The 17,992-nt window shown below is 46.2% G+C and overlaps 1 protein-coding gene across 1 annotated transcript in view; it reads right to left on the reverse strand.

Moving 5' to 3' along the window:
- Positions 1 to 1,831: 1,831 nt before the first annotated feature.
- The window catches only part of DTNBP1 (dystrobrevin binding protein 1), a 118,081-nt gene continuing 101,920 nt past the window's right edge, over positions 1,832 to 17,992 (reverse strand). The window contains exons 8-10 of the mRNA XM_079932721.1: positions 11,126 to 11,281; positions 3,381 to 3,524; positions 1,832 to 2,057 (exon numbers count right to left, since the gene is read on the reverse strand). Of these exons, the coding sequence (XP_079788847.1) occupies positions 1,846 to 2,057; positions 3,381 to 3,524; positions 11,126 to 11,281 (512 nt within the window). The 3' untranslated portion in view covers positions 1,832 to 1,845. The remainder of the gene's footprint in view (positions 2,058 to 3,380; positions 3,525 to 11,125; positions 11,282 to 17,992) is intronic.

Below are 17,992 nucleotides of genomic sequence, written 5' to 3' on the forward strand. Positions count from 1 at the left end.
TGGAGGGGGTCGCGTGAGGGAAACCTGTGCCTGATTTCATTAGGAAATCCATTCTGTTATTTTTTGGTGCTGTTGGCTACTTTATCAAAAAACCCTTCAATAGCATCCTTAAAACAAAAAAAGGAAAAAAGTGATTGAAGCCGTTAAGTGCTTCTTCGTCATGGATGTGCAATCTTTCTAACATTCCGTCTTCATCTCACAGCTTGTTGTTTTACACCTTCACAGGTCAGCATTAATCTTTCTTTTTAAACTTGTTCTGTTGGCGATCACATCTAGAGCCACTAGGAGGTCTGCCGTTCTTTTTGAATGTGAAAATGTATCTGCGCTCATCTGGTCTATTTTTTCTCTTCATGTTGTAACAAAAAGAAAAAAAAAAATCCCGTCCCTTTTGTACATACGCCTGTAAATTGTTTTAAATACTTGAGCCTTTTTCTGGGTGGGGGAGGGGAGGGGGTGAGAAGACGAGATGAAGAAAAGCCTTACACTTCAGTTTCTTCATCGGTTGGATTGGATGCTTACAGGGTTTTTCTTGTAACATTTATAAGTGCTGCTTACATCACTGAACAACAACAACAAAAATAATAATGGAGTAGCTGTTGCCCTTCTCCGGTTGTGTGTACAGTATGTGTGGAATAAAAAAGGGAAACTGTTTTCACAAGCTGTTCTTTGTTTCATAATTGGATTCACCAATCCCGCAGCTGCCCGTGTTGCACTGAGCTCGCCGGTGGGGCTGTCTTGTCAGGAGCGTCCTGTGACACTTTGTCGGTTGTCGTTGGCAGAAGACTGAACTGTGTTGGAATATTTAACAAATGACATGAGCAGAGTCGTGTTTTCCAATGTGCTTGTCCGGTTTTCATGGCCTTGCTGTGTGTTCTTGCCCTCTTTGGACAGTGAACTTCTGCCTACGGCTTACGGTCTGACGTTTAATTTATTAGCGCTGCTCTGCACCCCTCCCCCGGGAGGGAAGACTTCATGTTGTTTATTGCCAGTTTTTTGTTTACTTTTCAGGTTTGTACTACAAGGTTTAATAATAAAAACAAAGTTTTTTGGACACTTGTTTGTCTTGTGGAAGAGAGTGAATGAAATGAGGTGTTTTCCGATAAACGGGCTGCGGGGGTCTGTCCCACTGGCCAGGGAGTGGAGTGAACACCGAATTTTAATCTTTAATCTCACTTTCCCTCTGCTGGCAGTTACCTGGATGGTCTCTGAACAAAAACCAAACGGCTTCCGTTTGCCTCTCATTTTCTGTGGGGCCCCTGGACCCCAGCAGGCAGCGTGGCCACGAGGGTGCAGGGCCGCAGCCGCCCCTCCTCGCACCAGCCTGCCCCTCGTCTGTGGGCTGTGAGCGAGCAGGGAGAGGGGAAAACACGTCCCTGGGGGAGCGGGGTCCCGCCAGGAGCGATGGCCGGTGGGCTTGGCTTCGGTTTCTCTCTCTTCCTCTGGGCCCAGGTGTGTGGTCTATTAAGGTAGGCCGTGCTTGTTGGACTTCATAATTTTTGTAATGATCAGATGAAAACCCAAACTTCGTTAGAGCCGAGAGGAAGCACAGCTTCCTGCCTGTAGAGGGCTTCGCCGTTCAGTGCCGAGCCGGCGTGGACACCGAATTTCCTGGCCTAGCCCGCACGGTGAGGCCTGCAGAACGTGTGTGTTTAGCAGCCCTTCTGTACAAACTGGCTGTGTTTGCGGTCCTCAAACTTTATTGTAGCTGTTGTTTCAGTCAGTTTCTCACACATTATTGGCAACTGTAAAAATCGAGAGCCTCCCTAAATCCACCTGCCTTCCCCATGGGCCTCTGGGCACAGCTGTGTCATCCTCTGAAGGTGGCCAGAGCACGGACACCCGGGTTTAGGAGTCACTGTCGTCAGTGTGTAAGGTGGCCAGGGCGGTGTCCACCTCTACTCCCTCCTCGTCAGACTGGACCACGGGGGACTCCCCCACTTCGCTGGGGTCCTGGGCAGCTGGGTCGGTGCAGGGTGCAGCTGAGGACGGCCGGGTGGCCCGGGAGGCATCCGGAACCTGAAGAGTAACTTCATCCTGACCGGGGCTCGCTTCAGGCCCTGCAAAATAAAGCAGAGTCGAGCCTGTCCTAAAAGTGCTGCATCTGAGAACTGCCCCTGAAGATGGTCATTTGAACTTGCATAGAATATAAAGCGGGTGGGAGTTCTCTGTTCCTGTGACGTGCAGGCTGCAGAACCAGGCCCCATGGCGGTGCAGGGACTGCCCCCAGAAAATGCTGAGCTAGGTGACGCCCACGGCAGCCCAGGGCCCGAGCTGACCCTTCTGCCACCTGTGACACGTGGAAAGATCCCGAGCCCTTTCCAGTATCCAGTAAAGCACTGTGCTCAAGGCCAAACCGCGAACACTGCATTTCTTTGAGGAGCACTCCTGGTAACCTTGATAACCTAGATTTACCTCTGTATATCCTTTGAAATAATTCAAAGAAATGGACGTTAGGAGAAAACCCTTGTGGATCCTCTTAGAGGAATCAAAACCATACACAGGTGATGGAGTTTCTTCCTGACCCTGGCAAGGGGCCGGCCTTCTCGGCGGGACAAGGGCCTCCCTCCCTGGGACGGCACTGCTCACGCAGTTCCCGGGAAGGGGAGACGACGGACGGAGCTGCTTTGTGGAGACCTTAGAGACACACATGGACAGGAAGCCCCGGGCCTCAATTGTGAGGACGGTAGCCCGTGGAGTGGGGCCACCAGTGAAGGGGGCAGGTGCTGCTGAAGGGCTGGCCTTGCCTTCTTTTGTACGTGGCAGAAACTTAAACGCGTTCTCTGTAATGGCGTCTGCGAAGACCACCCACCCAGAAGGAATGGTCCAAAATTTAAAATAAATTGAGTCCAGGTATAGGGCCAAAGCCTCAGTAAGTACACACCGAATGAACATGGAATTTCGGGAAGGCATTAAATGGAGGTAACATGCCCACAGGGTTGCGCCTAATTTTTAAAATATGAGCCGAGTGCTGAACACAAACCTTGGCCCTGCCCACAGCAGAGATCAAACACCTGCCGAATGGGGGAGGGGGAGCCACACAGGAGAGCTCCCACCTCCCCCAAATTCTAGTGCTTAGCCACAAAAACCCCACTCAAAGTAACTTGTGAGCCAGAGGAGAAAGAACACACCATTTAAGAAAGCTCCCTGTTCACTGAAGGTGTCTGGGTAAAGCCCTGAGAGTCGCTGAGAAACTCACAACCACAACAGCCAATGTTTCATTTGTCCACTTCTGTGAAGCCAGACTGGGCGTGGAATGGGTTAGTGGGACAAGAAGATCTGTGCACGCCTTGTGCAACCGAACCGCCCTGTATCGGTTCTCCATGTGCAGGGAAGTCATGGAACTAGGTGTGACTCAGTGTGTGCAGACTTGTCACCCCTACCTGAGACAGGGGACAGCACAGTGCTCCCCTCGCCACCGGAGTTCAGGAAGACATCCAGGGCCTCCTGGTCAGAGATGTCCACCAGGTCCATTTGCTCCAGCAGGTCCACATTCACTTCCATGGATGACATGCTGCCCATGGGCTCTGGGGAGACCGGCACAGGAAGAGGTTAGACCATCTGTCATTTAATAACACTTTAAAAGGTGAGCTTCCACTGTGTTAGGCTAAAAGCACATTGTGTTTTCTAGGTGTAAAATATCTCCCGCTACTCCAGACTTTTAAAATAGACTTTGGAGCAGTGTATTATTGACATGTCCCAGTTTGGTACTTTAAATCCATCCTAGCTTAACCTTGGTTACTATTACCTCTTACACCTGCCACAGCAGTTTTCCTTTTCACCCCCAGTCCTCTGCTTGCAGGTGCTGAAGGGAACCCTTTCTGCATCAGACAATTCTTGGCTTCGGAGGTGGGCGCTGACTCAGAGAGGCTGACATTCCTGCCAGACACCTGTGGCTGTGGTTGCCCCCAGCTTTACTACAATTCCATTTGGAGTCTTCTCTGCCCTTGTGACATTTCTCTAGTCTTCATCTTAACAGCAAAGTTTGAGCATCTGCAAGCCGGCGAGTTGCAACCAAGAGCTCCCTGCAGTGAAAGCACAGACTAGAGAGAGAATCAGCCCATTGTGGAGAACAGTACGGAGGGGCCTTAAAAAACTATAACTAGAGCTACCATACGACCCAGCAATCCCACTGCTGGGCATATACCCTGAGAAAACCATAATTCAAAAAGAGTCATGTACCACAATGTTCACTGCAGCTCTATTTACAATAGCCCAGAGATGGAAACAACCTAAGTGCCCATCATCGGATGAATGGATAAAGAAGATGTGGCACATATATACAATGGAATATTACTCAGCCATAAAAAGAAACGAAATTGAGCTATTTGTAATGAGGTGGATGGACCTAGAGTCTGTCATACAGAGTGAAGTAAGTCAGAAAGAGAAAGACAAATACCGTATGCTAACACATATGTATGGAATTTAAGGGAAAAAAATGTCATGAAGAACCTAGGGGTAAGACAGGAATAAAGACACAGACCTACTAGAGAATGGACTTGAGGATATGGGGAGGGGGAAGGGTGAGCTGTGACAAAGCAAGAGAGAGACATGGACATATATACGCTACCAAATGTAAGGTAGATAGCTAGTGGGAAGCAGCCGCATAGCACAGGGAGATCAGCTCGGTGCTTTGTGACCACCTAGAGGAGTGGGATAGGGAGGGTGGGAGGGAGGGAGACGCAAGAGGGAAGAGATATGGGAACATATGTATAACTGATTCACTTTGTTACAAAGCAGAAACTAACACCATTGTAAAGCAATTATACTCCAATAAAGGTGTTAAAAAAAAAAATCAGCCCACCAGCAGAAAGACACTATAGGACTAGAAGTCTGAGCCTGGGCACAGTGAGGGGTGCCTCCAGGGTCTGGCGTTCATATTTAAACTGCCTCTGTGGTCCAGAAACTACAAGCCAGGTAACTTATCATCCCAGGCATGACGCTGCCTGTCACAAGCAAATAGAAATTTCTGGATGTGGACACGTCCTTAACCCAGGATCTCAAAGGAATATAAACACAAAATCCAATCCAATCTGGAATGTACAGTACACATGTCACTATGAGTGCGGGCCAGCAGAAACAAAGACTATTAGCATCTTTTCCCGAGAATTCAAAGTGGCTTTAAATATTTTAAAGAATGAAAAGGTTGAATCAAACAATGAACAAGGTGTCAAAAATCAGATCAGGCATTTGAAAAAAAGCCAGATAACCTCCAAATAGGAAAAATCACTGAAATTTAAAACTTCGGGCACAAGTTAAAGAGGTGAGAGCCAAATAGAAAATTAGTGGACGAAACAAGTGGGAAGTATGAAAGAGCTTAAGAGAAATGGAAAATGCAAAAGTTTACATATTGACAGTTCCAGAATGAGAATGGAGACTGTAGGGACCAGCAGTATTCGCTGATTATCTTCCAGATTTGCTGAAAGATCAGACACGTAGGATTTAGGAACAAAATATATTCAAGCAAGACAGATGAAAGAAATCCTCACCTAATCCACTGCAGCGAAATGATGCACATCAAAGAGAAAGAGCAGATTAGGAAAGATAAGGAAATAATTAGACCTATAGCTCAACAACAGGAGTCAGAAGACAGTGGAATAATAAATTCAAAGAGGTGAAGTAAATCTCTCTTAAGATCAAGTGTGAGATACAAGTCCCCCCTACGCCTGCTCTCAGCAAACGTCGGACCACAGGAGGAGGGAAGAGGGCATGGGTCCCGGGAGGGAGGCCGAAGTGCACGGAAGAGACATGTAAGTCTGTGAGTATATATAAAACTCTGAGTAAAATAATCATGATAGTATCAAATTCGGGGAATTTACTCCAGCTGAATTGGAAAGACTGGACGATAATGACGGGAGAGGCGGCTTGACGAGAGCCAGATCCCCGTTGTGTCTGGCAGGAAGGTGGGAATCTGATTGTCTCTGGGCACAAGAAATCATGAAGGCTCAGCATCAAAGCAGGTAAAGCTTGTTGCAGTTGAGACAACATCGCACTCAAGGTGGCAACATCCAAGGCAGAGGAGCCGGGTGACATGTGCCATCACCGTCGCCCTGGGCTGCGCAGGAATCACGGCCACTTCACAGGGGACACCGGGGCGGTGTTGCCCTGGGGCTCCTGCAAGGCTGACCCGTCAGGGGGACATGAGTGCACAGGGGTCAAGGTCGTGCCTCTGGGGGCTGCTCTCCTGTCGGGGAGAAGGTGGGGAAAACACGGGTTTTCTTTGTGACTGTGGAGTCCTTCGTGGTGTTTCAGCCTGGCTTTGACTTCAGTTTTGAAAGGAGCAGAGTCTCCCGTTTTTTCTGTCTGTGCCATTCTCTTAAAGAGGGGAGAAAAATAACTGGACCAAAAGCATAGGGAACACTTGCAGGAAAACAGCACCAAATAAGACGGTAACGAAGCCAGTTTTATGATGTTCCGTGTCAAGTTTGGCTCACTTACGTTTGCTGTGATCACTGCCTGCCTGGCTTCATTGCTATCATCTGATTTGGTGCTTCCTATTTTCCTGAAAATATTTCCTTTAAGTGATAAAATCTAGTTATTCTGTTTGTAAGAGACATTCCTAAAATATAAGAACAGGAACATTAAAAAAATTTAAGGAAAAATGGGAAGTGGGCAAACAACTAATTAACTTGAAGAAAGCTGACATGGCTATATAAATATCAAAAAAATAGACTTGAAGGGGAAACAAAAGCATTATTGGGGTAAAATACAGCACTTAGTGGTGTTTTCTTTTTTTGGAGGTTTATCCACACTACAGCATGTATCAGTAGTTTGTTCCTTTTTTTTTAAATTAAGTAATTTTATTTATTTTTGGCTGCATCGGGTCTTCGTTGCCATGCGCAGGCTTTCTCTAGTTGCAGCTAGTGGGGGCTACTCTTCGTTGCCGTGCGCAGGCTTCTCATTGCAGTGGCTTCTCTTGTTGCAGAGCACAGGCTGTAGGCACACGGGCTTCAGTAGTTGTGACCTGCGGGCTCTAGAGCGCAGGCTCAGTAGTTGTCGCACATGGGCTTAGTTGCTCCGCGGCATGTGGGATCTTCCCGGACCAGGGCTCGAACCCGTGTCCCCTGCATTGGCATACGGATTCTTAACCACTGCACCACTAGGGAAGCCCCCGCTTAGTGATTTTTTTAATGGTTCAATTCACCAGGAAGGTAATTCAGAATTTCTATGTGACTATATATCTTGTGGTTATTTTTATAAAGCAAAATACAGAAGAATCACAAGGAAAATGGTAACAAGTCCATAATCATGGGGGAAATGAAGATCTAATGTACCTCTTTGATGATTAAGCAATCCAAAATTGAGTATTAACAGGAAACATCTGAACAAGCCAATTTAGAAGCCTTTTCAAATGGACACTTACAGACCCCCCCACCTCAATCACAACAAAGAGAACTCTCCAGACGTTGCCATGGGTCCCCGAGGGGACAAAGTTGCCCCTGGTTGAGAACCACTATTTAATGAAGAATTAAAATTAAGATAGTACGGTTTGGCTCAAGGCCAGACAAACAGAAGACTGGAATAGAAAAGAAAGCCTAGAAAAGACTCAGTTGTACTGAAACTGACAGAAGACCATGTGAGCAGTGGAGAGAACACTGGTGCTGAGATAGACGGTTACTGCTGTGAAGAATTAAAGTCAGATCCTTACCTCCCAATGCACACAAAAACAAACTGGTCGTGGATTTAGGGCCCAAATATATAAAATGGAAAACATAGAAACTTTTAGAATAAAACACAGCAGAGTATCCTTATAACTTGGAGGGAAGGACTGCCTAAACAAGACACAAGTACAAACCATAAGCAAGAAAATAAAGTGGGCAAAGCTTAAAAATAAACACATTTAGCAAAGGCCACAGTAGAATAGAGAAGCCACAGATTGAGAGAAGGTATCTGCACCAGACATCAGAAAAGGCCGATACCACGAGTGTAAGACTCTAAAGGAAGACAACCAACCAGTAGAAAAACGGACAATCAAGGAACTGCAGATTAAAGCCAAAATAAAGTATCATTTCATACATCTAAATCTGTGAAAAATTTTAACTATCTGACACTACCAAGTGTTGACAAAGCTGTGGAGTGAGTAGAGCATGCACATGCGGCTTCTGAGAGACTGTAAACTGGTGTGGGTATTTGTGACAGAATCCAGTACAATTAGATATGCTTGTCCTATGACTGTGTCCTTGTTCTGCGCCCTAAAGAAGTGGTTCTCAAGATGTGGACCCCAGACCAGCAGCCTCGGCATCACCTGGGAACTTGTGGGAAATGCACATTCTTGGGCCCTACCCCAGACCTACTGGGTTTATCACTAGCCCAAACATCCTCCTGCCCTCCCCAGGCACTGGGACACCCAGGGGCTGAGTCAGAGTGTCTGAGGGCACAGGGGGCGCCCCTGGCCACACAAGATTTGACAACTACCAGCCCAGCAGAGATGCCAGGAACCCAAGGTCTAACAGTGGGAACACACAGGTACAGACAGGACATCTTCAAGGTGAGGGATGTGGTCACAACTAACTACACACTGTCAGGATACCCAGGTGCTTAGCAACAAAGTGAAAGCAATAGATATTTTTCTGAGAAAATGGGAGTCCTGTCAGGTGGAAGAGAAAACCTGCGTCAGGGTCTTACAAAACACCTCATCACGTCCTAATGGCACTTGGAGCTGCTGGGCATGCGTGGGCCCCAGGTCCCCACTGCTCCTCAGCACGATGGGCACTGCCCTCGCCCCCCTTCAAGTGCATGAGGCTCCCCCACTGTGGTTCCGAGCCTCACGACAATCCCAGTGGGCACAGATGTCCCTTCACCCTTAGATCATTTTCTGGATAAAACTTTCCATGCCTTTGTCTTAACTAAAAAATGATGCTTTGGAAAGTGAGAAGAATTCAGACTGCTATTTCTGGTTTAGTGGAATGAGTGTAAAATACCGTGTTCACTGTAGAGATTCTTATTTTGATTGATTCTTCTAAATGAAGGAGTGTTCATCCTTGGAGAGGAATGTGCTGTAAGGAAGGGGTGTGTGACTCCCAGGCTGGGAAGTCTAAGGGATGGCCCTGGACAGCCTTGTGTGGAGAGGTCTGTTTGTTATTTGTGAACATCTTTTCTGCTCCAGCTGAAGCAGGAAGCTGGAAAGCCTAAGGCCTCCAATTTTCCTCCTCAGTGCTTTCAAAACCACACATATTGGCAATGTACGTGTGGCCACTCTTTTTTACCTTGAAAAAAAAAAGCTCAACAGTTTTTTGAAACTTGAAGGACATTTTTTTAGGTGCTTGAAACCATGAAAATTCAATTCCTTAATACTTAATTGCTATCTGTTCAACACGTCTTGGCCGAGCCCTTCCTTCTCTTTGCCCAGCACTGGGCTGTGCTGGCCACAAGGACCTGACAGTAACAGCCCATCCCTGTCTCAGTGCGCTCACGGCCAACGAAGAGGGACTTCTGAAGCTGCAGCCTCTGCTGTGTCCTCATCCCCTGAGGATGGGCTCTCCTGAGAGGCACTTTCATATTCTCTTTGCCTCTGCAGAGCACTTAGCAGGTGCTCAGGAAATGTCTGCTGAACTAAACTGAACAAGCATTAGAGTCTCTACTGCTCTTTTCTTCACTGTCCCACCTCCCCATGCCCTCTCAGCATAACGTCTCACTCTGCTCAGATCTGTGGGTCAGATTTGCCAGGGTGTGTGTTATGGACTAAATGTTTGGGTCCCCCCCACCTGCCCAAATTCCTATGGTGAAACCCTAACCCCAGTGTCATGGTTTCTGGAGGTGGGCCTTTGGGAGGTGATTATTCTAGAGGTCATGAGGGTGGGGCCCTGAGGATGGGGTTGATGCTCTCCCTGTCAAGTGAGGACCAGCTGCAGACCTCTCAGAACCAAATCCGCTAGCACCTTGACCACAGACTTCCAGCCTCCAGCCCTGTTGTGTATAAGCTAGCAGTCTGTGTTGTTTTGTTATAGCAGCCCAAGCAGACTAGGGTGGTGTCCTTCCCAGCTGCTGCCCACCACATGACACAGATCCCTGGAGTGAACAGGGATGGCTCTCTCCATAACCAGCGCCAAACATTAAAGAAACTGAATAGCAAACGTACTCTGAGGGAACATGCAGTCTGACTTTCCCGGATGAAGACAGACTCTCCATCAGTGGGACACACAGAGGGCGAGCTGACTGGAGATGAAGCAGTTGAACAAATCTGTACCATCCACCTCAGTTTAAGAAGCACCGTCAACGCATCCGTCAGTCATTCTAAGTCACGCCTATTAGTCTGTTTCCTCTACATTCTTTTCCTTCCTCATTCTTTGATTTCTTTAACCTCTCCTTGGGGAGCACATAGAGAAGGAACAGAGGGAGGGTAACAGATAAATTGGGAGCAGCTTCCGTGAGGGGCAGGGCATGGAGAGCAAAGGCCAGGGCCAGGCAAAAGAGGAAGAATGAGCACAGAGGTTTGGGAGGAGCAGGGGCTTCCAGGAGGATGGAGGGCAGGTAAGCGGGGAAGCCCAGGATGCCTGTACACACTGCCCACTGCTCCTGTGCTGGCCAGAGAGGAAACGTCAGCTGCCCGCCCAGACCACTCCTCCACAGGCACCAGGTCCTGGGAAGGAGGGGCTGGTGAAGGGGCCTGGAATCCAACTCCTGTGCCCTTCAGCGTGTTCTTGGGAACCATCAGATGCATCTAGATGTACATCACCGCACGACTTACAGAGGCAAAGAATCTTAAGTGTCCAACTAGGAAACTGTTAGGATATGTCCTGACCATGAAGATGCTGCTTTTAAAACATACCCTTTCAAAGGATTTTTAATAATACAGGGGAAAGATCCCCACACACCATGAAGGAAAGTTAGGTACAAAGCCAGATATGTGTACAGTCTATATAAATAGGCACAGGAGAGAATCAGCCTAAAATAGTAACAGGGATTAGGGATTCTGTGCTACAGAATTATGGCGAATGTTTGTCTTTTTAATGTTTTAAGAAAATGTATTCCATGCTTTCTAAATATCTTCAACAAAAGCCTAGAACTACAAGAAGAGGCAACAGCAAGACAAAGATGGCAGGACGCATCCCCTTTGAGCCTCTGTCCCAGCCCTGCTCTGGAGGCAGCACCCTAGCCACACACAGCGCAGGGCCCGCTCCTGACTTGCCTCGCCTCTCTGCTGTCTGCAGGTAGCCCGTGGACAGGTACTGCTCCATGTCCTGCTGGAAGGCTTCCTCAAAGAACTTCTGCCGCTCCCTCAGCTTCATTTGCTGGGTTTGCTCCATGTCCAGGACCTTCTGGGTGTGCTCCGCGTCGAGTTCAGCTAAGGACACAGAATAATTGGGGTCAGGCAGGGTTTGGAAAAGGACTGAGACCGGAATGGGTATAAATACCGACTCACGGGCTCACATCTGGCCCCCTGACTGCAGCACAACAGGTGGAGAGCCGGGGCTCCTGGAGGACCGTGACCACCGTCCACCTTAACCTCACCCAGCCCGGCCTCAGGAGGCACTCAGTGAACGCTGGTTGCAGAGCCAGCACGTGGCCACCGGAGTCTGTGAGAAGAGCACCTGGTCGTGGCTTTGCTGTCCGTGAACCAGCCACCTGGCTGAGTCAGTTAACCTTGCTGAGCCACATGCTGTATGAACATTTGGGACAGACATGTTACCCCAGGACTGACGTGAAACATAAGAACTTTACATTCCAGCGAGGGCTGCGTCAGTCACGCCAGGGAGAACTGTAATACGATGAGCCTGAGCCTCGCCGCCAACAAGAAGCCTGCATTTACCTTCCCATGTGACCCACTGGCAGCTCACCCTTCCCCAGGCTGCACGGGGAACACAGATGATGCAACCACTATTCATCCTGTACACGGGCCAAGGGGTGGTCCTGAATCTACTTCTAACTCTCCAGTCCTTTGTTCTTCACGGGGTGCGGTGGGCAGGATTTGAAGACAGCCCCCAGGAACTCTGCCCCCAGATGCACAGCCCACAGGACCCCAGGACTCGTGATTAGGGTACTCTCTGTGGCACAGCTGACTTTATGAGAGAGAGGTCGTCTGGGTGGGCCTGGACTCTTCCAGGAGAAGAGATGTGAGCACAGAAGGGGTCTGACATGGCTTTGAAGATGGAGAGGCCTAACAAGGACTGAAGGTGTGTCCAGGAGCTGAAAGCCACCCCAGGCTGACTGCCCAGCCTGAAAATGGAGACCTCAGTCCTACCACCACAAGAAGCCAGGACTCTACCAACAACCTGAACGAGCTTGGAAAACAGATTCCTTGCAGCCTGGTCAACCCCTGATTCCAGGCTGTGAGACCCTGAGCAGAGAACCCCATCACAGGTTAGAACAGCCATCATCAAAAAGCCAAGAGATAACAAGCGTTGGTGAGGATGTGGAGGAAAGGGAGCCCTCATGCGCTGTTGGTGGGACTGTAAACTGGTGCAGCCACCACGGAAAGCAGCATGAACGTTCCTCAAAACATTAAAAATAGAACTAACATATGATCCATTAATTCCACTTCTGGATATTTATCTAAAGGAAATGAAAACAGGATATCAAAAAGAGATCTGCACTCCCATGCTCACTGCAGCATCGTTCACAATAGCCAACATATGGAAACAGTTTAAGTGTCTGTCAGTATCTGAATGGATAAAGAAGATGTGGTACATATACACAAAGGAACATTATGCAGCCATGAGAAAGAAGGAAATCCTGCTGTGAGAGAACACAGGTGTGCCTTGAGGACATTATACTGCGTGAGATAAGTCAGACACAGACATATACTGTATGATCTCACTTGTAAGTGGAACCTAAAAACGTTGAACTCATAATAGAAACAGCAGAGTGGTGGTTAGCAGGGGGAGAGCGGGTGGAGGAGCTGGGGAGATGCTGGTCCAAGGGCGCAAACTTGCAGGTAGAAGAGGAGTATGACTGTGCCCACAGTCAACAGCATCGTATTATACTCTTCACAGTTTCTATGAGACTAGATCTTAAATGTTCCCACCACAAAAAAGAAATGGTAATTATGTGACATGATGGAGGTGTGAGCGACTCCACAGTGGTCAACATGTTGTACACCTTAAACTTACACAATGCTATACGTCACCTATTAAAAATTAAATTAAAAATCTTAATAAGAAAGTCTTCATGGTGTTACCAAGTGATTTTTAACCAAAAAAAAAAAACCCCAGAATTTACAATGAACAATAGTCTTGGAGGTCCCACATGATCGACCTTAGTCATTCCCTCCACAAATACTCAACACCTCGTGTCACAGCTCCCAGGTACAACATGATCCTGTACGTGTAGATCTTAAAAACTTGATAATGGAGTATATTTTTAATCCCAAATCAGTTACAGCCTCAATATTTAGAATATTCCGGATATTCTTCTTGTATCCTAATCTTCATATATGCAAGGAATGCTAATATTAAGCAAAGCAACACAGACGGGAAAGTAAATCATCCCGACATGTAATCGCATGTACAACGATGGTGATGTGCAGTCTTCTCACACTATGATAACCACTATGAGCGTTCTCTGAATTTTCATGTCACCCTGACTTGCAGCCCCCATCTCATATCTCTGTTCACAGGGAGATGGTCTGGAAAGAGCACAGGTTTTGGAAGCAGTCTGGGCTTGGTCCTGTCCCCGTGATGCCTTTAGGTGCTTCGGGCACGTCATCCCACCTCCCTTTAGCCTACCTCTGATTTCTGAAAGGCAGCTCTGTGTGAGCTCATCTGTATGCCCACAAGGTCCCAATTCAAGGTGCATCTCTTATTCTTTTTGGGGGGGGCTGGTCAGAGTATCCTCTGAATCCCAGGGAACCTACAAGTCAGCTTAGCCCAGAAGTTCTGGGGAATTAAGGCAGCTCTCACCCAATGGGTGACAGAAGCCAGTGTATCAATGCCCAGGCTCCCATCCTTTGGATGGACAATTCTAGGAGCCATTCTGAACAATTGTCAGAGGTCCTGGTGGAACCGCAGCAGCGACTTCAACAATGCATCCCTTTATCGACGTTTCCTCCTTGCCCCCTCACCCCTGCTTCCCGGGATCACCTCTCACAAACTACCTGCAGGAAAATCCTCATCTCAGGCTCTGCTTCCCGAGAAACCCAAGCAAGGATATCTATTACCAGCTACAACTAACTGAACCTCTCTGGGTCTCAACTTCCTCCTCTGTACAAGAGTGGTGAACCTATTTCATACGGGTGTTGGCAGGATGAAATGAGGTTAACACGTGGATCACCAGGCACACAGTATTGCCAATAGCTGACAGCGAATATTAATACCAGCATTATTATTAGGAAAAGGAAATGATACGAAACATTACCATGAAGCAGGATGAGCACGACACTGAGAATCACCCCAACTCTTTCAGCCCCACTCAGACACTTCAGACTGAGTCACCTATCAATGCCCTTAACGTGCAAGGAATTGAGCATGTACTTTTACGAGGGAGAAAGGACACTCAATAGGATGTCTTCTCATTTATTTCACTTCAGCCATCCACCTATCTGATCAAATGCTTCATGACTGCCAGATGCATTAGAATAAGTCAGCCCTAGAATAGCTTCACACACTTCCAACGAAGTTCAATTACTCTTTAAAAAAAAAAATTCCAAAATAGGAAGCTCAGAAACAAAGATCAATGCAGAAATTATCAAAGGGGTTTTCATTAAAGAATATCTTGTTTCAACTGAACTAAGATTTTCTATAGATAGAGATATATAGCTATGCAACTTGAAAACTTTCATTCTTCTCAAGACTTCTGCTTCATGTTCAATTCTCGTGTTTCTGAATTATAAGTTCTATAGTTTTTGTCTTAGGTTTTTTACATTGGAATGAAATGTAATCATGTTCCAGCCCTCACAAAAGGGGGGACACGGTTGGGTTACGGAACTTAAAATGACTTAAAGGAAAATAATCACTGTTTTAAGTTTTAAGACATGTTACACACTAGTTATCTGAAACATTTCCAAGCACCTTTTGTCATTTCCCACTTTATTTCAGAGCCCCCCTTACATCTCAGGGCTGACCTCTAAGCTAGAATCACAGAACTAAGTACATTAACTCTATACCAGCTGTACACTCAGGACAATGATGAAAAAAAGCACATGGCAGTTATTAAAAATAACTGTCCTGCTCAGCAGCTAAGAAGATTCACCCTCAGCTACGTGCCTGAGCAAGGATGTTCTGATTGTGCCGTTTGTTCTGGAATCATCGGTTCAGCTTTTGCCAAGAAACAACTACATTTGGGAGTGGAGAAATGATGGAAGGACACTGAGGGAATATTTCAAATCCAGAAGTTTTAAGAGCATCTGACTTTGGGAGAACGACTGTGGAAAAATAGAAATTATAGAACATTTTCTATAAGGAAAAATGACCCACTGTTCCCATCGAAGATGTCATTTATTATACCGGGGAAAGCCAGACAAATACAAAGATTTTAAAGAACTTCAACAAATAGCCTTAAGATTAAAAAGAAAAACCAAACACACCAAAAAATTAGGTAAAAGATGCTGTAGTTTTTCTATCAGGAGTCAGGAGTAATCATTTAATTCCATTATCAACCCAGGTCTGTGTCTCCTTTATTTCAACTCCAGGTCATTGCTCAAGTTTTATCTGACTGCAACTTCCACTCTAGCCTCCACTATCAATTTCAATTGGATAATTTCTCAAAACAAACAAAAAAATTCCATTACCAGTGAAGATGTTATAATCAATTCTCAATTATATGTTTTAATGGGGCATAAGGGTATATATGAGATATTAAAAAAAATCCATCAGGCTCATTTCAGGAACAGTTTCAACTTATTCCACAACTAAGCCCTTTTAACAGAGCTGATAAGTAATAAAAGACAGTGAGGTGTGAATGACTGAAAAGGCCTGGAGCTGCTGGGAAGAAAGAAACGGATGATGTGAGGAAAACCAGGACAAACCTGTCTGTAAAAGGACTTACTGAGAGTATCTTTAATCCAAAAATGTTAGAAGAGGAAACAATAAAATTTAATTAAATATGAGTTATGAAAAATTCTGGTAATCTCTACATAATATTAAAGATTGAGAACATTTTTCATTCAAGATAAATAAGCAAGACTAAGAATAGATTTTAAATCTATCATTTAAATATTTACAATTTAGATGTTTTTATATCGAGAATACAAATTTTGTGATACTAAAATGCATATGATATGATCAAGGAAGAAATGTGAAATCTCTGTAAATTCCTAAACAAATTTCTAAATACAAGTAGGTAAACACGTACCTTCCTAAACTTTTTTGACAAAAATTTAACTGCCAACAGGCTGTCAAACTACATGATCACTAAATTACTACACAATTCTGTCATTGTGACAGAATTTTAAAAATAGGACCCATTATTTTTCTTATGCTTCTAATTATTTGCCATTTATTTAAAAGTTTTTTTTTTGATGCATGAACAATGCATGTACATTGTGGAAAAAATTTTAATCATAAAAAAGCACATGGACTTCCCTGGTGGCTCAGTGGTTAAGAATCCACCTGCCAATGCGGGGGACACGGGTTGGAGCCCTGGCCCAGGAAGATCCCACATGCCGTGGAGCAACTAAGCCTGTGTGCCACAGCTACTGAGCCTGTACTCAAGCCTGCGAGCCACAACTACTGAGCCCACGTGCCACAACTACTGAAGCCTGCGCACCTAGAGCCTGTGCTCCGCAACAAGAGAAGCCACCACAATGAGAAGTCCGTGCACCGCAACTAAGAATAGCCCCTGCTTGCTGCAACTAGGGAAAGCCCGCGCACAGCAATGAAGACCCTATGCAGCCAAAAATAAATTAAAAAAAAAAAAAGGCACAAATAGTAAGGTGAAAATCCCTCTGAAATCACCGTAAGCGGAGGAGCACAACTAACATTCTGATGTACGCTCATCAGCATCTGGTGTACATTATTTTCTCCTTGAACCATATGAAATTGCAATATTCAGTCTTTTTTTTCTCTTTTTGTACCACTGGAAGAGTTGCTGTTTTTTGGTTTTTTTTTTTGCGGTGTGTGGGCCTCTCACTGCTGTGGCCTCTCCCGTTGCGGAGCACAGGCTCCGGACGCGCAGGCTCAGCGGCCATGGCTCACAGGCCTAGCCGCTCCGCAGCATATGGGACCTTCCCGGACCGGGACACGAACCCGTGTCCCCTGCATCGGTAGGCGGACTCTCAACCACTGCGCCACCAGGGAAGCCCAAGTTGCTGTTTTTTTAACTTTTTACTCTGAAATAGTTACAGGTTCATAGGATGTTGTCAAGAAATGAACAGAGCGGTCCCACACACCCATCCCGAGTCTCCCCAGTGCTAACATCCTATCTCGTTACGGTACAATATCAAAACCAAAAAGACAGACAGCGGTACACTCCACAGAGCTTATTCAGATTTCCCCAGTCATGCATGCACTCGTGTGTGTGTGTACAGGATGGGGGAGCTCTCTCCAGGCTCATCACACACGCAGGCTTGTGTAACAACCGCAATCAGGATGTTCAACATTACTGTTACCACAAGGCTCCTCCGGTTGCCCTCTGGTAACCATCCCCTCCCCCTTCCTCCACTCTTACCCCTCCCTAAGTCCAAATCTGTGATCATGTTATTACACAAATGCTACCTAAATGAAATCATGTGGTATATATATATCCTGCTGAGATTGGCATTTTTCACTTGGCATATTCTTGAGGTTCATCTTAGCAGTTGCTCATATTGATAATTTGTTTCTTTTTGTTGCTGAGTTGTGTCCACAGTGTGGAGGGACCACAGTTAGTTTGACTAGTCACCCACTGAAGGACACCTGGGTCGCTTCCAATTTTTGGATACTGTGAGTAAAATTGCTATGAACATTTGTGTACCAGCTTCTGGATGAAAATAAATCATTTATTTGAGATAAATGCCCAAGAATGCAATTGCTGGGTCATATGGTAAGTGCATTTTTTGGTTTTGAAAGGAACTGCCGAACTCTTTTCCGGAGTGGCCCCTGTCACCAGTGTACGGGGGACCTCATTCTTCCACATCCTTCCT

The sequence above is a fragment of the Stenella coeruleoalba genome (assembly GCF_951394435.1).
Source record: "Stenella coeruleoalba genome assembly, chromosome: 10".
Taxonomy (NCBI): domain Eukaryota; kingdom Metazoa; phylum Chordata; class Mammalia; order Artiodactyla; family Delphinidae; genus Stenella; species Stenella coeruleoalba.